This window comes from Mesocricetus auratus, unplaced genomic scaffold (assembly GCF_017639785.1).
Source record: "Mesocricetus auratus isolate SY011 unplaced genomic scaffold, BCM_Maur_2.0 Super-Scaffold_100676, whole genome shotgun sequence".
NCBI lineage: Eukaryota > Metazoa > Chordata > Mammalia > Rodentia > Cricetidae > Mesocricetus > Mesocricetus auratus.
In genome coordinates this window covers 104003725-104022474 of record NW_024429266.1, presented here as the reverse complement: position 1 = coordinate 104022474, position 18750 = coordinate 104003725, and the positions used below count along the sequence as shown (strand labels likewise).

General features: G+C 60.6%; 2 protein-coding genes and 1 long non-coding RNA gene across 28 annotated transcripts in view; 2 read left to right on the top strand and 1 right to left on the bottom strand.

Annotated features, from left to right (window-relative positions):
• Ankrd24 (ankyrin repeat domain 24) overlaps positions 1 to 12436 on the bottom strand; it is a 32375-nt gene extending 19939 nt beyond the window's left edge. For 9 of the 26 annotated variants that reach the window (XR_005873913.1, XR_005873912.1, XR_005873914.1 and 6 more), the window contains exons 1-14: positions 7693 to 8327; positions 7451 to 7581; positions 7288 to 7376; positions 6771 to 6835; positions 5899 to 5956; positions 4113 to 4183; positions 3894 to 4000; positions 3541 to 3728; positions 2957 to 2994; positions 2429 to 2509; positions 2213 to 2320; positions 1582 to 1626; positions 1397 to 1495; positions 1 to 73 (exon numbers count right to left, since the gene is read on the bottom strand). Coding sequence is in view for 18 of the 26 variants with exons in the window: in XM_040737983.1 (XP_040593917.1) it covers positions 1 to 73; positions 1397 to 1495; positions 1582 to 1626; positions 2213 to 2320; positions 2429 to 2509; positions 2957 to 2994; positions 3541 to 3728; positions 3894 to 4000; positions 4113 to 4183; positions 5899 to 5956; positions 6771 to 6835; positions 7288 to 7376; positions 7451 to 7581; positions 7693 to 7836 (1297 nt within the window). In the remaining 8 variants the exon portion in view is untranslated. Of the gene's footprint in view, positions 74 to 1396; positions 1496 to 1581; positions 1627 to 2212; positions 2321 to 2428; positions 2510 to 2956; positions 2995 to 3540; positions 3729 to 3893; positions 4001 to 4112; positions 4184 to 5898; positions 5957 to 6770; positions 6836 to 7287; positions 7377 to 7450; positions 7585 to 7692; positions 8333 to 8698; positions 8771 to 11854; positions 11920 to 12300 lie in introns of those variants that run through there. The other 17 variants (XM_040737985.1, XM_040737998.1, XM_040737995.1 and 14 more) reach the window with 12 other exon arrangements.
• Positions 8792 to 12307, top strand: LOC121136781. The gene is made up of 3 exons (XR_005873919.1): positions 8792 to 9491; positions 11332 to 11446; positions 12009 to 12307. It is a non-coding gene; the product is annotated as an uncharacterized LOC121136781 (long non-coding RNA).
• Positions 12437 to 14040: 1604 nt separating the features above from the next.
• On the top strand, positions 14041 to 18394 carry Sirt6 (sirtuin 6). The gene is made up of 8 exons (XM_005083238.4): positions 14041 to 14233; positions 14366 to 14493; positions 15149 to 15331; positions 15847 to 15906; positions 16827 to 16922; positions 16992 to 17072; positions 17406 to 17529; positions 17611 to 18394. Exons 1-8 carry the CDS (start codon positions 14168 to 14170, stop codon positions 17875 to 17877), a joined length of 1005 nt encoding a protein of 334 aa, XP_005083295.1. The 5' UTR covers positions 14041 to 14167; the 3' UTR covers positions 17878 to 18394.
• Positions 18395 to 18750: the final 356 nt, after the last annotated feature.

Genomic DNA, 18750 nt, shown 5'->3' with positions numbered 1-18750 from the left:
CTGGGGAGCCGGGCATCTCAGCCTCCTCATCCTGCAGGGTGGCCACATCGTAACTGGTGTTCTCTCTCTCGTTCTAGGGGTGGAGTTCAAAGTCCACCTTCAGGTCTGGCCCCGATACCATCACCTCCCAGACCTGGGGTGTTCATATATCTATCCACACAACGCCCTGGAGACGCCTGACTGTGTGGCTGCATTCACTGACATCCCAGTATGCGCTCCATGTCTCCGGAGAGGCGGGTGGACAGGGGCTTTGCCCACGCTAGGCAAGCGCTCACCCGGCTTGTGGGCAAGGCCTGCCTGAGCTTGAGTCCCAGCGCCTCACCGACTGAGGGTCATCTCTGAATGTCTGTGGAATGATTCACTTACAAAGTCGTGTTAGTTCTTTCGTGTTTATCTGCTACGGTGCGTAGCTGGCAGCCAGAGAGCAGCTTGAGACTTGTTCCCTCCTCCCCCGAGCAGAAGTGAACTCCGGTCCGTGTGGAGGGCAGCATGCCCCTGTACCCGCTGGTCTATCTCAGTGACTCATTGTACACTTTGAGCAGTGTGAGGTAGGTTTGAGACGTGTGGCCCTTGTGTGACTGTGAGACTTATACACGCAAGGCGTGTGGGATTCGTGTGTCGTGTGTGTTTGGAAAGTCCTCACAGGTGTGTGGGCCTGTGGAAGCCGTGTGTGACCAGGACATTGTGGCTGCACCGAGGTGCCTGCCGGAGCAAAGCTCCCACAGCACCGACTGACACTCCATTCCATTTGCCAAGCTCCGGGCCGTCCTGGCTTCCCCACCCCTGCCCTGGCCTTCCCATTCCTCTGCTGTGGCCCCCGGCACGGGCGCTTACACTCATGATGGCCCATGCCACCCCTACCTGTCCCTGTCCGCACACTTCCCCACATCTCTATTCCCGTTCCAGGCCCCAACCCCACCCAGTCTTTGATCCCAGTCTGCCCGCCTTCTTGCCGTGTCCCCTACCCCCCCCCACACCTCCCGCAGGGACAGGCGGCTCTGCCGTGTCCCCTACCCCCCCACACACACACCTCCAGCAGGGACAGGCGGCTCTGCCGTGTCCCCTACCCCCCCACACACACACCTCCCGCAGGGACAGGCGGCTCTGCCGTGTCCCCTACCCCCACACACACACACCTCCAGCAGGGACAGGCGGCTCTGCCGTGTCCCCTACCCCCCACACACACACATCCCGCAGGGACAGGCGGCTCTGCCGTGTCCCCTACCCCCCACACACACACATCCCGCAGGGACAGGCGGCTCTGCCGTGTCCCCTACCCCCCACACACACACATCCCGCAGGGACAGGCGGCTCTGCCGTGTCCCCTACCCCCCACACACACACCTCCAGCAGGGACAGGCGGCTCTGCCGTGTCCCCTACCCCCCACACACACACCTCCAGCAGGGACAGGCGGCTCTGCAGGCTCTCCACCTCCCGGCCCAGGCTCTCCTTCTCCTCCTGCCTCTCCGCCAGCAGCTGCTGCAGCTCCCGCACCTGCAGAGCCAAGGTCAGCACTTAGGGACCCTGGGCCCTGAAATCCAGGACCCTGGGCCCTCCCAGCTGTGGCCCGCCCCGCCTACCTGCCTCTCCAGGCTGCGCACTGAGCTGGCCTCTGCTTCCAGGGGCTGAGGGCAGAAGTGGTTGGGGCTGGATAACCGTGCGCCCCCCAGTGTCTGTCAGCCGTGAGTGTTCTCCGCATGCACTGAGCACCTGCTGTGGGCTCACTCATTCAAGTGCCTGCTCCATCCACTCACTCGGTCATCACTCACTCGGTCATCACTCACTCGGTCTCCATCCACTCACTCGGTCATCACTCACTCGGTCATCACTCACTCGGTCATCCACTCCTCGCCCTGGGCCAGTCATCCACGCAGCGTTTATCCGCTCTGAGCGTGGCACTTTGACCTGAGTGTGCCGTGGTCGTGCCTTTGCGTGGCTAGCGCTGTGGTGGACGTGAAGGGAGCTGACAATGAGGCTGTGGCTTTAGATAAGGTGGGCTGGGGAAGCGGTAACAAGCAGAGACTACGAGGAGCAGAGCTTGGGGACAGCAGACAGACAGCGCTCCCTACTGCAAACACCACATGCAAAGGCCCAGAGGCAGGGCAGAGGCTGGCGTGCGGGGCGGCCAGGGAGGGGCCTGGAGCGGAGGGAGCCGGTGTGGTGTGCCGAGATAGCCCCCCACGCAGACCTCGGGTCTTGCAGCCTCCTAACCTCCCTTCTCCTCCGCTCCTCGTGCTGCTCCAGGCCCCTGATCTTCTGCAGGAGCCGGCCTCGCTCTTGGCGCAGGCGCACAATCTCCTCATAGGCGTCCCGATCGTCCTGTCCCCTCCCCACCGGCGGAAGTCACTTTGGGCGAGGTATCCCGGGCCGTGCCATCCTGGGTGTGAGGCGGAGCCCCCTCCCACCCCAGGCCACCCCATCTCTTACGGGAACAGGCATGCTGGCTGGAGGCTGGGGTGCCTTGCGCTTCTTGGGGGCCCCTCGCTTCTCATGGCTGGACACGGAGTTCTGGGGCGGGCACAGGGGGACATAGTCCAGGGGCCTGGGCCAGGATCCACTCAGGGGCCCACTGTGGCCATCCCCCAGCCGTCAGCGGCCGCAGCCCCTCCCGGACACCCCACTCGTCCCGTCTCCCGCATTGGCTGTGCGCCTTTCCCTGGCTCTCTTGCCCTCTACGACATTTTCTATCCCCGTGAAGCCTGGCACACAGGACCGGGGGCGGGGGCGTGGAGGCGGCCAGGCTCGTCTCCTCCTCCTACGCCTGAACCGCTCCGAGCCCCACGGTTCCCAGTTTGTAGGATTGCTGGTATTCGCGTGACCGCCACTGGGCGGCAGCACTTCCCGGAGTAGCGGTGACAGCTCTGTCCTTGTGCGGCTGTCTCTTCCTTTGGGGTGGGGGACGATTAGTGAGTGTGGGGCCGGTACAGAGCAGTGTCAGCCCTTCCAGGTTCCTACCTGAGACGAGGCCTCTCCGGAGTCTTCCTCTAGAGAGGCTGGGACAGAAGGGGAGCAGAGTCAGGGGCCGTTCTGTTCCCAGCTCCAGGAAGGGCGCTGGTCAGTCCCCGGTGCTCGAGGGCTCTGCAGCGTCCCAAGAACTAGTGTTCTTGTTGTTGTCGTTCTGGGGTGGGGTGGGGGGGGTCTCACTATGTGGCCTCGGCTACCCACGAACTCAGATCTCACACTTCTCTAGTCGCCGGGCGTGGACCTCAAAGCCCCGCCTCTGAATCGGGAACATTAAGGTGGAAGGAACCCTGGGTGAGGAGGGCCTCAGACTCTCAGGGCAGTGGAGGGGGGGCAGGGAGGGTTGTCACCTCTTAGGAAAGGAAGTGTCCATACTAAGGGTGACCCAATGAATCACAGTGGACCTTCAGACCACTCTTAAGTCCTCTGGGGCTCCTTGAAACTGCCCTGAGCAGGGGAAAGGAAAATTTTCATGGCCCAGCAGATCGGGTACCTTGAAACTATCAGTGACAAGCAAAGAAGGGGATGACCAGGGACTGCCTGCAAGGAGACCCGTGAGGAGGGGAGGGCTTGCACACCACTGGGAGGCGAAGCGTGCTGCGCAGACTCCTGTAGAAGCTGCAAGATGGATTTGTCCCCAGTCAGGGCTCCGTAGTGAGCGGCGTCCTGGCCCAGTACATCAGTGATGCCCGGCTGGGCTCCACCCTGCAGGAGTACTTCAACCGTCTCGGGGCTGCCTCCCTCACATGCCAGCATCAAAGCTGTCCTGTGGGGGCAAGGGGGTGCTGAGGGGGCAGAGGCTGTCCCCGACCCCTTAAACCCTCCTCCAAACACACACCAGGAAGAGATGAAAGAGGCTTCCTAGTTCCTTGGCTCAGAGAGGTCCAAGTCACACAGCACATGATGGGAAGGGAGGGAGGGAGGAGCTCACCTGCCTTGCAGGTCCTGGTCATTTGCTGCAGCCCCCTGCTGTAGAAGGAGACGGCACAGATCCGTGTGACACATCTGAGCTGCTATGATGAGGGGCGTGGCACCCGACTGATAGGGAGGATGAGATGGCATGAGTGATGTTACCCTCGTCTTGCAGACGACGCCTGGTGGCTGCCACCCAAGGATAGTATTGTATACCCCCAAGATCCCGGAAGCTCACCCGATCCCGCGGGTTCATGTGTGCCTTGAAAGAGCAGAGCAGCTGTGAGCAGGACAGACAGCCGCCAGCCGCTGGGGAAAGCAGGAGACAGAAAACTGAGTGGACACCTTAATGTTTGTTGCTGAGACAGGATCTTAGTCTGCAGCCTGGGGTGGTCTGGAACTCACTCTGCAGCATGGCAGCTAACACCGGTCATGCCAGCAGCTGGAGGCTGGAGCAATGGTTCAATGGTTAGAGCACCAGCTACTGCTGCAAAGGACCTGGGCTTGGTTCCCAGCACCCACGTGGTAGTTCAGAACCATCTGTGACTTCAGTTCCAGGGGACGTGATGCCCCCTTCCGGCTTAGGGCACCGACATGCATGCAAGCAAAATACTCATCACATAAAAAACATTGTAAATACATTTTTTTTTAATTTAACGGCCGGGCGGTGGTGGCGCACGCCTTTAATCCCAGCACTCGAGAGGCAGAGGCAGGCGGATCTCTGTGAGTTCGAGGCCAGGCTGGACCGACAGCCTCCAAAACAATACAGAGAAACCCTGTCTTGTAAAGCCAAAAACGAAAAAAAATTTTTAAATCAGCTAGGCAGGGGTAGTGTGCACCTTTAATCCCAGCACTCAGGAGGTAGAGGCAGGCAAATCTCTGTGAGTTCGAGGCCAGCCTGGTCTATGAGAGCAAGTTCCAGGACAGCCAGGGCTACAGAGAGAAACCCTGTCTCGAAAAACCAAAAATAAATAAATAAATAAATAAATAGAAGTGAACCAGGAAGATTATTCAGCTGGTAAAGGTGCTTGCTGCCAAGCCCACCGACCTGAGTTCAATCCCCAGTACACACCTGCTGGGAGACAGAACCCATTCCCAAAAGTCTTCCTCCAACTTCACACAAGCACATAACACAGACGTCCCTATCTTGCAATAAACAAATAAATGCAATTTAATGTTTTAAAACATCCCCTAGAGTGCCTGTGGGCATGGACACCACCTGAAGATGCCACTCTGACTGGGGACTTAGGGACCCACACAGGAGCAGTGGGTTGTACCCCGCGGGGTCTGCAGGCCTGGACCCTGTCCTCATGGGCTCCGGCAGTCAGTCTGCTCTGAGGACAGCGGGGTCTGGGCTGGAGGGGCTGCCTGCCTGCAAGGCACCCGGGAGGTTCTGGAAAGATGTGGGGCTCCAGCCACCCTACTTTGTCCACCCACTGGCGCATCTGCTTCTTTGTACAAAAGGCCTGGTTCAGATGGAGCCTGTGGTTCGAGCTGAGCCCTGTGCTGTACACCAAACTAGCGAAACAACTAAAGACCATAGCCCACACCTGTCACCCAGCAGCTCCGAGGCTGGGGCGGGGACCCCAGCTTCGAGGCTAGCCTCTACTACAAAGAGAGACTCCATATCAATGTAAGTAAGAAGAGGGCTGGGAAGATGGCTCAGTCTGTAAGAGACCTGAGGGAGGCAGAGGCAAAAGGATCCAAGGTTTACTCGTCAGTCAACCTAGCTTAAATTGTGAAGGCCAGGTCCAGAGAGTCCCTGCCTCACAAGAGGTGGAGGAGGCCCCTGACATAACACTTAGACTGCCTTTTGACCTCCACCTGCCACACACATCCATGAAAACTTAAGAAAAGATCTGGGGCTGCAGGTCAGAAATAGAGCCCCACCTAGAATCCCCAATGAGGGGGCTGGGGGCGTGGTCAGGGTGGAGCCCCCCCCTAGAATCCCAGTGAGGGGCTTGGGGGCGTGTTTCATTGGCAGAGAACCTTCCTTGAATTTGGCAGACCCTGGCTGTACCCACCTGCATGGTGAAGAGCTGTCCACCCACTGCTGTCCTCAATGTCCACCATGCAGGAAGCCTGGGAAGGAGGGACGGGTGATATCATCTCTATTTCCTGAGTGACTGATATCTGGGCCTCCCCACTCCCCTGGGCTCTGCTGTATCTCGGGCTCTTTTCTTTAAATTCCTGTTGCCTTTGTTTCTGTGTGTGCATGCTGCCGAGAACGGAAGACAACCTGTGGGAGACTGTTCTCTCCTTCCATTGGTTCCCAGAGAACAAAATCAGGTCATCAGGCTTGGGGCAAGTACTGCTACCTGGTGAGATCCCACTGGCCCACAGATTCTTTTGTTTGTTTCTTTTTGTTTTTGGTTTTTTGAGACAGGGTTTCTCTGTGGCTTTGGAGGCTGTCCTGGAACTCATTCTGTAGACCAGGCTGGTCTCGAACTCACAGAGATCCGCCTGCCTCTGCCTCCCGAGTGCTGGGATTAAAGGCTGTGCCACCACCGCCCGGCCAGATTCGTTATTTTTTTCAGATCTGTTTTGTGTGCATGTACATGTGTGTGTGTGTGTGTGTGTGTGTGTGCGCGCACATAAGTGCCCGAGGAAGCCAGAAGGGGGAGCAGGGTCTCTGGGATCTGGAGTTACAGATGGTTGTGAGCCTCCATGTGGGTGCGTGCTGGGAACCCTGGTCCTCTCTGAGACCAGCCAGTGCTCTAACCACTGAGCGACCTCTCCAGACCCTTGGCTTTCTTTCCGCTTCCCCACCTTCCAGCCCCCCAGGTGACCCTACTTGGATGACAGTAACAGAAGTGACAAAGCTGGGGGACCAGGAGCAGCTGGGGTTTGGGGAAGTAACCGGAGTTCCATATGAACAGAGAATGGGCATCAGGACCTCCAAGAGTTGCTTCAGGCACTCAGGGTGCCCATACTTGGCTGCCAGGTGAAGGGCGTTGTAACCTGAGGGAAGAGGAGATGGGCAGTGTCCTCCAGGTGTGCTCAGCCCCTCCCACGCCTGAACTTCCAAACTCAGCTACTTCTTAAACCAGCTGCTCCCAGGGACTTTTGTGCAGTCTGTTGTCTTTCCATTCAGGGTCTTGTTATGTAGCCCAGGCTGGCCTGCCACCCAGATGCTGGGTTTAAGGTAAGTCTCGTATAGGCCAAGTTGGCCTCCAGCTCACATACAGCTGAGGACCACTTGAGCTCCTGATGCCTGTGCCTCCACTCAGTGCTGGGGTAACAGGTGCGTGCCAGCGGCGGACGGCCGGACCCCAGGACTGCCCTGTGCTTGCTGAGTGTCCTGCCCGCTGAGCTACAAACTCAGTGTGGGCAGGGAGATCCTACGGTTGGCCCTGTGGTCCCTCTCTGGACAGCTGATACAGCCCTGCATCACCCAGGCAGTGCGGAAGTACCTGCTCCGTCTGTACTCATGACGTCTGAGCCTTGAGCCAGCATCACCTCCAGACAGCCCGCGGCGCCCCTCATGGCAGCTAAGTGAAACCTGGAGGCGTGAGTTAGGGGTCACTCCCAGAAGAGTGTCCAAAGCCTCCCCGGTCCCAGGGCTTAGGCACTCACGCAGACTTGCCCTCGGGGTCCAGTTTTGTGGGCACCAGCCCCTTATGGGCGATCAACGAAACTACTCTGGCGGCATCGTTGTTCTCCACGGCCTGGAGCAGGCGCTGGTCACTTTTGCCCCAGTCTTGGCCCTGCAGCGGCACACCCAGAGGTGCATGGGACTCAATGGGTCCCTGTCCCCTCCCCACCAAGGAACAGGGGCAGTTATCCGCGTTCTCACCCACCCATTCCTGGGCACTTGCCTGGCGCCTGCCTCTTGCTGCGGGTTTCGGGATAGGGCATGGACCACAGGGCGGGCAGGAGCCGAGGTCGGTAGGGCTGAGCCGGAGCTGTGGGGTAGGTGGTCCTGGCTGGGGGCCTCGAGACATCGTCTCTGAAACCTGCATCCCTCAGCATGTGTCTTCCAAATGTCTGTCCTCAAACCACATCCCCTCATCCTAACTTAAGCCAAAGCCAGTTTTATAAGACAGCGCCCCACCTTTTGGGGGACAGCGGCTGTCTCTATGGCAGATCAGGCTAGCTGCCCTCCTGCTCCCAGAGTGCTGGGATTAAATGCGAGTTTCTGGTTTTTTGAAGCGGGATCGGGTGTTATGTAGCCCAGGGTGGCTTCAAAACCCCTGTGAGCCAAGGATGACCTTGAATTCCTGATCTTCCTGCCTCCCCCCTCCGCAGGGCTGGGATGAGAGGTGTGAACCATCGCACCTGGTTTATGCAGAGAAGCCAGGGCTTTGTGGGTGCTAAGTCTGACCCACTGACCCATCGCCCCGCCCCTCGTCCACAATTATTTTACTGTCTTTTAGTTTTTTGACACAGAGTCTCACTATGTGGTCCGACTAGCCTCAAATTAAAGATTGCCCTGGCCCAGCCTCCAAACGCTGGGGTGACCGGCCTTTCCCAAGCACTCTCCACGACCACCCCCCACGCCCCACCCCCGCCCACCGGCCCTGCACTTCACAGCTGCTCTGCCAAGGTCCCATCGCCCCCCCATGGCATTGAGGCTTGGCCGGCTGCAACGGCAAATGTTCCCAAGCTCGCTCCCTGCCCAGGAGCAGGGACTGTTCCCAGGTCACTGTCCGCAGTGTCCTACAAGACCTGCACCTCGCAACGCCCGGCTGACCCCGCGCCCGCACAGAGGCCCTCGGCGCAGCCCTCCACGTCCGGCCCGCGCCCCGCAGCTGCCCCGCTCCCCGCCCCGCGGAGCATCTTCCCGGGAAGGAGGGGAAGGCGCAGAGGGGCACAAGTGCCTACCGTGAAGGAGGCGGCCGCGCACAGGCACAGCTGCTTCATGGTGAAAGCGCCAGACAAGACCACGCCCACATCCCCTAGATCATGGCCCCGCCCTCGTCCCCAGGCGCCGGCCCTGCCCAGCTCCGCCCCCGGCTCCGCCTAGCCCGTCATTCATTCGTCCATCGCTCAGGTCTATCTTTTCATTCATTCGTTCACACATCCTCTCGCTAATTTCCTCACCCCGGTTGACTAAGCCATCTTCTCACGGCTCGCTCACTTCACCCACTCACTCCTCTGCCCTCCGGTCCATCCACCCACACTCCCACCACTTGCTCCCCTCCAGCGGCTCTCACTCTGAACTTGAACCCGTGCCTGCCCCGCCCATATCCACCTACGGGCCTGACCTAGACTTCACCTGCTGGGGCCTCCGCCCGCCTCACGAGCGCAGCGGGTTTCCTGCAGACCTGCCAGACACAGCTCTGGAGGTCCGAGCTGGGCGGCTCGCACCGGCCGGCACAGGCCGGGTACACGGAAGGACACGGAAAAGGCTGCGCCTCACGCACCCAACCCAGATCAACTGAGAGACAGGGCGCGACCCGCTTTCTGTCTCCAGGGTCCGCGGGCCCTGTCACGCCTCGGCTGGAATTAGAGCCCCCCACGCAGGACCCACAGAGGCACCCCACGGCCTGCCGCAGGGGGAGGGGGCTGGGCACCACGTCGCAGCCCTGGGCAGAGGCTATCCTGTTCTGCCTTTATTGAGTGACTACTGGATGTCTCGGAAACTCAGAGTCAAGGCTCTGCGGCTTCTGTGCAGGTAGCTGGCGCTATAGAAGGTGTCTTGGGGACAGGGCAGCAGACAGTGACACACGACAGATACTGTGCCCTGACAGGCAGAACTCGGGGTGAAGTGAGGAGCTCATCCAGAAGCCTTACACAGTTACCAATGTGGTTTCCCTAACAAGCTAGTCCTTCCTCCCTGTCCCTCAACACTCTGGGCCCTGGGCGGGTGGGAGAGTCCTGGCACATGCGTGCATGCACGCACACGCGCACACACACACACACCACGCTGACAGAGACAGAGACAGAGAGAGACAGACAGACAGAGAGACAGACAGACACAGAGAGAGAGACAGAGAGAGAAAGAGAGAGACAGAGAGAGAGAGAGACTACTGATTTAGGCATGGTGGCACACGCCTTTAATCCTAGGACTTGGGAAGCAGAGGCAGGCAAGGCCAGCCTGGGCTACAAGGACAGCACCAACAAATCTTTACATGCCTCCCTCATTGCCCTGGAGGGATCCTTCTCAAATAAGATCAGAAGGCCAGCGAGGGCCCCAGATAAGGTGATTCCCGCTCTGGACAAGAGAAACCAATGCCCAGAGCCCGCTGCGCCCCCGCTGGAGCCCTGGCGGGACAGCGTGGGGACACCTGCTGGTATGCAGCCTGGCACTTGGCCACCCCAGGAGGGGGACTCAGAAGCCCAGGGCGCCAGGGAGGCAGCCACGGGTGTTCGCTTTCTTCCCCTGGGGCTGCTGTGACAAAAGCTGCTGCAGAGAAACCGGAGACGGGTGGGCGGGGGCAGGACAGGTCTCCCATCTGCTGCCCAGGTGGCCCCGCGCCCCTGCCCCACCCACACCAACACTGCCCGTTCAGCACCCAGAAACACACCCGTGTTCCATCCCAAGCTAGGTGCCTCTCATCAGGGGTGAGCTGCAACATCTCGAAATAAGTCAGCTTTTTAAATAGGCAGACCTTTTTTCCAACAGGTTTCTTTGGAGCCTGTCCTGGAACTCGCTCTGTAGACCAGGCTGGCCTCGAACTCACAGAGATCTGCCTGCCTCTGCCTCCCGAGTGCTGGGGTTAAAGGCGTGCACTCTCACAGCTGGTCTAATTCAGCTTTTCAGAAAGTATTTTCTCCTTTGATTTGAAAACTACATCTCTGTGGGTGTGTACACAGGTGCACAGAGGCACAGGTCAGAGGACAACTTTGAGAAGTCATTTTCCTCCTTCCATCAGGGGATTCTGGGAATCAAATTCAGGAGAGATACTCAGCAGTTAGCGCACGGGCTGCCCCTGAAGAGGACCTAGGGTGCCGTTCCCAGCACCCATTCCGGGCCCACAACAGCCTGTGAATCCAGTTATGGGGACCTACGCCCCTCCCGGCCTCTGCGGGTACTGCACACACGGCCAGCTGGCCGTGATTCTATGAAAAATATATCTAGCCGGGCGTTGGTGGCGCACGCCTTTAGTCCCAGCACTCGGGAGGCAGAGGCAGGCGGATCTCTGTGAGTTCGAGGCCAGCCTGGTCCACAAGAGTGAGTTCCAGGACAGCCTCCAAAGCCACAGAGAAACCCTGTCTCGAAAAAAAGAAAGAAAGAAAGAAGAAAGAAAGAAAGAAAGGAAGGAAGGAAGGAAGGAAGGAAGGAAAAAGAAAAATATCTAAGGAAGTGAGTGACCAGTTGGAAAATATTAGGCAGCCAGCCCAGCCTTACTGTATAGGAAAGTGACCACTCTCGCTCTCTCTCTCTCTCTCTCTCTCTCTCTCTCTCTCTCTCTCTCTCTCTCTCTCTCTCTCTCTCTCTCTCTCTCTCTCTCTCTCTCTCTCTCTCTCTCTCTGTCTCTCTCCAAACCCTTCCATCCCCATTCCCGGTGCAGGTCACATCCACAGGTGCCCAGCCCCCACAGGAGGCAGGACCCTTCCAAGCTGTGTGACTTTGTGCAGCGCCCACACCATCTCTGAGCGTCCCTTCACCTGTCAAACGCAGATAATGTAAGTTCATTCCCTGAAGAATCCTTGTGAAGGTTTTCTGGAGCAGAGAAATGCTAAATCCACACGGATTCAAACGAAAGCGGGAGTGGGAAGGGATTGCGGGTGTCTTGCAGACTCCTCGCTAGCAGGTGCAAAGGTCCTGCTTCCAACCATCGCTGGGGGGAGGCCACAGGGACCACTGTGACCCAGACTGGGGTTGGAGGAGCAGAGCTGGGCCAGCAGAGGGAGTCAGTGGACCCGTGGGCAGAGTTAGCCTTGGGCTAGCAGAAAGAGAACTGGTCCATGAAGCTGCTGGGGCAGCTACTAGGGGCACCGGGCGGGGTGGAAGGAGCCAAAGGCCGAGGCCGGATTCTGAGCTACAATGGGGGTTTGAGAAGGAGGTGGGACTGAGGGCGTGTGCAGACTCACCTCCGTCTTCTTGAACCTTGCCCGGAGGGTCTTCATCATGCCGGCTGGGGACTCTGGTCCTGTCTCTGGGGAAGGGGCGGGTGGAGTGAGGGAGCACGCTGGGGTGGTCAGCCGTACCGCCCAGCACAGCACAGCCTCTGCCCTCATCCTACAGGGCCAATCTCTCTGCTGGGCGTCCCTGTGAAGGTGAGCTGCTCTCTGAGGGAACTGTCAACAGAAGAGCTAACCCTTGCAGACAGAGTGCAGTCCCAGAAGAGCCTGATGGACAGTAACAGGCATCACCACGACTCCATTAGCTCAAGCAGCTCTGCAATCTTGTTCTCCTGCAACCACTGATGCCAAGAATTCCCCTCCCGCTTCTCCGTAGAACTATTCCTAAAACGCCATGTGCTGACCAGTGTTCTGTCTCCCAGACACAATGAACTACACTCCCCCATTGGAACTACCTGTATTCTCCCCAGCTGGGGCACTTCCTCTGCCTCGATTCTGGCTTCTCAGCAAGGTGCAGCCACCAGGCTGCTTCCAGGTTTGTCCAGCAACAAGCTTTTTACTTACTGGGGATAGAGGGAAGGCGACAACTGACAATCAGCCCCTTGTAGGAAGGCCAGTCACACTTGTGACTGCTCTTGGTGAGGAAAAGAAATCCACTCAGGGAAGACCCATCCACCCACCCACCCACCCACCCATCCATCCATCCACCCATCCACCCACCCATCCATCCACCCACCCATCCATCCACCCATCCATCCACCCACACATCCACCCAGCCATCCACACATCCATCCACCCATCCATCCACCCACCCATCCACCCACCCATCCATCCATCCACCCATCCACCCACCCATCCATCCATCCACTCATCCATCCATCCACCCATCCATCCACTCACCCACCCACCCATCCATCCACCCATCCATCCACCCACCCATCCATCCATCCATTCATCCACCCACCCATCCATCCATCCACTCATCCATCCACCCACCCATCCATCCATCCACTCATCATCCATCCATCCATCCATCCACCCATCCATCCATCCATCCACCCATCCACCCATCCATCCACCTGTTCGTCCTTCCTTCCCCCTCTACTACTCAGTGTGACACTTCAGTCACACTCAAGGGTGAGTAACAGGAAACCCAGGTTGCCAGTCAGGATGGAATCGCGGGATGGGGGCAGGGAAGGCCCGTGGATTTAGGGGTCTCCGTCCTGGAAGAGGTGATCGCAGCACAGGTCCAGTGACCTGTGGGTTCCCACAATGGTTCAGGGAGGAGGCTGCACATTGAGCGAGGTCCGCACTGTCGGGCGGGACCTGTGCCTGTCACGAGTGTACAGGTGCATGTGTTCGGGGTGTCGCAAGCAGCCCCTCCCCGAGCCCCTGGCGCAGTATCAGTGCCCAGGCCTCGCCTTTCGTGGGACCCAGGGCGGCGTCTGCCCTGGCGTCTCCGGGTCTCGTCCCCCTACCTCGGGCGTCTCCAGGCCAGAGCCCTGCGTGCACCTCAGCCTCTCTGGTTACCCGCTCCAAGTGCGAGCCGCCAGCAGCAGAGTCGGGGTGACACCTGATCAGGTGTGGGGGGAGCATCCGCCCGGGGGACGGGATGAGCCGAGCCGCTGTTGGCCAGCCTGCTCAGGTGGGCAGCCCCCGGGACTGCCGCCTCCGGAGCCTTCCCGTGCTGCCCCGGGTCCCCAGCCGCCATCACCATGGCCTGGTCCCGAGTGCGGCCACCAGCAGGCACCAGGGTCAGGACGGGAGGGGACACGGGAGTCCTTGTGACCCCACACCCCTTCTCCTCCCTCTCTCTCTGCACCCTGTGGGACTCGTGGGACTCGCTGCGTTCTGGGGACCTGGCCTGTGCTTCCCGGGAGACGCACTTCAGAAACAAGGCCGAGAAAACGCTGGCAGGGGCCCGGAGAGGGGCAGGCACGGGCTGGCAGCCACGCGCCGGGGACCCGGAGGCCGCCCCAGGGTGTCTCGAGCTCTCGACGGGCTTCGAACTCCCGCCGCGGCTGTACGCGCGAGGGGCGGGGCTTTGCTTCTGGGGTTGTTTGTAATGGGTTTCGTTGTCGCTTTCTTGGGCCGGGATGAGCCGGCCGCCAGGGGCGCACTGCGGAAGGCACGCGTGGCAGCCAGCACTAAAGATGGCGCGCGCGGCGTCAGCGCGGCGCACGCTCCCCAGGCGAACGCTGCCTCCACCGCCAACGCTCCCGCAGACCCGCTCCTCCTCCCCGGCCGTCCCTTCCTCGCTTCCGGCGGAAGCGGCCTCAACAAGGGAAACTTTATTGTTCCCGGGCGGCGGTGCGGGCGGCGATGTCGGTGAACTACGCAGCGGGGCTGTCGCCGTACGCGGATAAGGGCAAGTGCGGGCTGCCCGAGGTGAGGGCCGCGGCGTCGGGGTCGCCAGGCGGCAGCGGGGCGGCCGGGGCCCGGGAGGGGCCGGAAGGGATCCCGGCTCGCCCGTGGTGGCGGCGTCCCGGGCCGCGCTGACCGCCGCGCCCGGCCCCGCAGGTCTTCGACCCCCCCGAGGAGCTGGAGCGCAAGGTGCGGGAGCTGGCGCGGCTGGTGCGGCAGTCCCCCCGCGTCGTCTTCCACACGGGCGCCGGCATCAGCACCGCCTGCGGCATCCCCGACTTCAGGTCTGTGAGCCAGGGGGGAAACTGAGGCCGGGAGCGTGTCCCGGCGAGGTGGCGGCCCTGGGCCGCCTCCACGAAGCCCTTCCCGCGCTCCCCGCGTCTCCCCTGCTGCCCGCGTCTCCCCTGCTGCCCGCGTCTCCCGGCTCCCCGCGTCTCCCCGCGTCTCCCGGCTCCCCGCGTCTCCCCGCGTCTCCCCTGCTGCCCGCGTCTCCCCTGCTGCCCGCGTCTCCCCGGCTTCCCCCGGCTCCCCGTCTCCCCGCGTCTCCCGGCTCCCCGCGTCTCCCCTGCTGCCCGCGTCTCCCCTGCTCCCCGCGTCTCCCGGCTCCCCGCGTCTCCCCGTCTCCCCGCGTCTCCCGGCTCCCCGCGTCTCCCCGGCTCCCCGCGTCTCCCGGCTCCCCGCGTCTCCCGGCTCCCCGCGTCTCCCCGGCTCCCCGCGTCTCCCCGGCTCCCCGCGTCTCCCCGGCTCCCCGCGTCTCCCGGCTCCCCGCGTCTCCCGGCTCCCCGCGTCTCCCGGCTCCCCGCGTCGCCCCGGCTCCCCGCGTCGCCCCGGCTCCCCGCGTCGCCCCGGCAGGGCGGAAAGAGCCCCGAGCTGGGGCGATCGGGACTGAAGAAGGAGCTTTTGCCCTGTGTGCCGATTTCTCTCTGCCCGCTCCCTCAGAGGCCCCCACGGCGTGTGGACCATGGAGGAGCGCGGCCTGGCCCCCAAGTTTGACACCACCTTCGAGAGCGCCCGGCCCTCGAAGACCCACATGGCCCTGGTCCAGCTGGAACGCGCCGGCTTCCTCAGCTTCCTGGTCAGCCAGAACGTAGACGGGCTGCACGTACGCTCGGGCTTCCCCAGGTCAGGTGGGAGTGCGCCGAGGGGCGAGGGCGCCCGCACCCCTAACTTATCGGGGACCAGGGTGCCCGAGCTCACGGGCAGTTCACCGGAGATGGGAAGAGGGCAAGAGCTGGAGCCTGAGGGCGCCAGCACTTGGTCAGGGCGGGGTTTCCAGGTGTGACTCCACCCTGGCCACACCCCAGCCCCTCACTGAGGGTTCTAGGCAGGGGCTCTAAGGCCAAGAGAGTATTTTTTGTTTTTGTTTTTGTATGGTTTTTCGAGAGAGGTTTCTCTCTGTAGCCCAGGCTGTCCTGGGACTCACAGATCCGCCTGCTTCTGCCTCCCGAGTGCTGGGGTTAAAGCTGCACCACCACGGTCCATCTGGCCAACGGATTTTTGTAGTGGGGGCAGGTATTCGTGTTTGCAGAGGTAGGGTGGGCTCCACCTGTAACAATCCCTCAGCCTAGGCCTTGTGGGTGAGCAGCCTGGGAAGGCTTTCTGGAAGGAAGGGCCCTGACTCTCATGGTCTTCCGCAGGGACAAGCTGGCCGAGCTCCACGGAAACATGTTTGTAGAGGAATGTCCCAAGTGTAAGATGTGAGTGTCGTGTGGAGACCGGGAGGGGTGGGGTTCTCCCAGGTTCCTCCCCTGAGCCAGCTTAGGGGTCCTGAACCAGCCCTAGGGAAAGCTGGGAGGAGTCTGTTCCCACTGACAGTCAGATTAAAACAGACAACTGTGAGGCAGCAAACCCTTCCCTAACGGTGCCCCAAGCAAGATGCTACAGAATGGGGTGACACAAGCCACACCCTTGGAAGTGAGGGTTCTCACTGCTCCACCCCCTGCTGTGGTTCCAGCTGTGCCCCTGAGCTTCGGCTCCTGACCCCTCTTTAAGTAGCCCAGGTTAGCCTGCCTCGGCTTCCTGGGTGCTGAGATGACAGGTAGGAGCCACCATGTTTGGGCACCCCACCCCCCACAGGTGAATGGCAGACGCTTCAGATGTCTTCAAAGGTCTTTTTGTTGTTGCTAGAGGGTTTGGTTTTTTGCTGTTGTTGTTGTTTTGGGTGTTTTTTGTTGGTTTTTTGTTTTTGAGGGTTTATTTACTTAATATGTGAGTGTTCTACCTGCATGTATGCTGTTATGTCAGAAGAGGGCGCCAGATCTCACTGCAGATGCTGTGAGCCACCATGTGGGTGCTGGGAATTGAACACGGGTCCTCGGGAAGAGCAGCCAGTGCTGTGTTCTGAGGCTCGGTCTCACTGGTTTTGCTGAGTGGCCAGGAAACTCCTGGGTCCCGTCTCCGCCTCCCCAGCTGGGGTGGTGAATCTGCTCCGTTGTGCCGCCTCTCTTAGGTCCTGGGGACTCGAACTCAGGGTGTCATGTTCGCATGGCAAGCACTTTCCAGACTGAGCCGCCTGTCTGTCTTGCTGTTGAGCCTGTACCCCAGTGCGCTGGTTACAGCACCCCCAGATCCTTGAAAGAACACAGGCAAGTCACATCCTGCTCTTCCTCCTGTACAGGCAATACGTGAGAGACACAGTCGTCGGCACCATGGGCCTCAAGGCCACGGGCCGGCTCTGCACAGTGGCCAAGGCGAGGGGACTGAGGGCCTGTAGGTGAGTGCCATTCCTCACACCTGCCCCTGTCAGCAGGGGAGGCCCTAACCCTTCCCTGACCTGCTGCAGGGGGGAGCTGAGGGACACCATTCTGGACTGGGAGGACGCCCTGCCTGAGCGGGACCTGATGCGTGCTGACGAGGCTAGCAGGTGTGACCCCCGTGCATGCACGCCCTGGGTGTCGGTGGGTGGGGACAGCTGCGCAGGCGCAGGCGTGGGATAGGGTGGGACAGCAGAGTGTCCTCGGCAGCACCTACATCCTTGGACGGGGCAGGCGCAGAGAACCGGGACACAGGATGACTGGAGGAAGCTTTGGTTTCTTGTTTTCAGGGTCTGTGTAGAATACTAAGCAAGCACAGAGCCAGCCTCTCAATGGGGACTGGGGGGGCTCCACCCTGACCACACCCTAGCCCCTCCCTGGGGATTCTAGGCGGGGCTCCACCCCGACCACGTCCCCAGCCCCTCACTGCTTCCTGTTCCCAGGACCGCAGACCTGTCAGTCACCCTGGGCACCTCGCTGCAGATCCGCCCCAGTGGGAACCTGCCCCTTGCCACTAAGCGCCGGGGAGGCCGTCTGGTAATTGTCAACCTGCAGCCCACAAAACACGTATGTACCGGTGCCCTGCCCTGTGGCCCTGTATTTTCTGCCATGCCCCCTGCCCCGCCCGACTATCCGTCACCCTGACAGGACCGCCAGGCCGACCTCCGCATCCATGGCTACGTGGACGAGGTGATGAGCGGGCTCATGAAACATCTGGGGCTGGAGATCCCCGCCTGGGACGGGCCCTGCGTGCTGGACAAGGCCCTGCCACCCCTGCCACGGCCAGCTGCACCCAAGACTGAGCCCCCTGCACACCTCAATGGCTCGGTGCACGCTGCGTGTAAGCCAGAGCCCAACAGCTCTGTACCCCACAGGCCCCCCAAAAGAGTAAAGACCGAGGCTGCCCCCAGCTGACCCGCGTGCGTGGGGTGGGAGGGGCATTTGTAGGAACCACACATGTTGGGATTTCTGTTTTGTTTTTTGTGTGCTGAGGACTGAGCCCGGGCTTGCACACACCACACCTCGCCTTTTCCAGATTCTTCTTTGAAACCTGGGCTCCCTAAGTCGCTCAGGCTGGCCTGGAGCTAGCGCCCTGCCCCCCTCAGCCTCCACAGTAGCAGGGGTGGCAGGCGATGCCACCAGGCCCTGCACAGCTCCTTGGGAGTCTCACTGTGGCCCTTGTCCACGTCCCTTCGGGGAATCTCGGGACACGGGGTTCCCACACGGGCGGAAGAGGCTGTGTCCCAGCCTCGAGGATTCATGTGTCCCACCTGCCACCTCTTGTGACTCAGGATGAGCCTGATCAGCAGTCACACACTCCACTCCGAACCCCTTGATCCAGAGCCACCAGGGACCCATCTACACTAAGGGACCGCAGGCCTCTGGAAGCCCCCCAATGCAATAAACATGGAATTCCTTTCGTATTTTTAAACTTTTCCTACATTTGCTTGTTTCCTTTATGTGTGCGTGTGTAGGCTTTTGCATGCACACGTGTGTATTTTGTGGAGGTCAGGGGTAGCTTGAAGTCAGTTCTTCCACCGCATGGCTCCCGGGCGTCCAGCTGAGCTGCAAGCTCCCTTTCCCAGCACCCTCCCATCCCCATGGCCAAATCTGTGGACCAGCCCGCCCGGGGACGCCCAGCCTCCCACCCTGGGACGCCTGCAGTCCCTTGGGCATCCGTGCACGCCGCCCTTGGTTTTCTAGACGGTCTCACTGAGCCTGGTGCTTGCCCTCGAGGCTAAGCTGCCCTCAAGTCCCAGGCATCCCCCGTCGCCACCTCCCTGGCAC

Coding starts and splice junctions, on each gene's coding strand:
- Sirt6 (XM_005083238.4), top strand. CDS start 14,168: ATGTCGGTGAACTACGCAGCGGGGCTGTCGCCGTACGCGGATAAGGGC. Junction 14,234..14,365: donor GCAAGTGCGGGCTGCCCGAG/GTGAGGGCCGCG, acceptor CCGGCCCCGCAG/GTCTTCGACCCCCCCGAGGA. Junction 16,923..16,991: donor AGGGGACTGAGGGCCTGTAG/GTGAGTGCCATT, acceptor GACCTGCTGCAG/GGGGGAGCTGAGGGACACCA.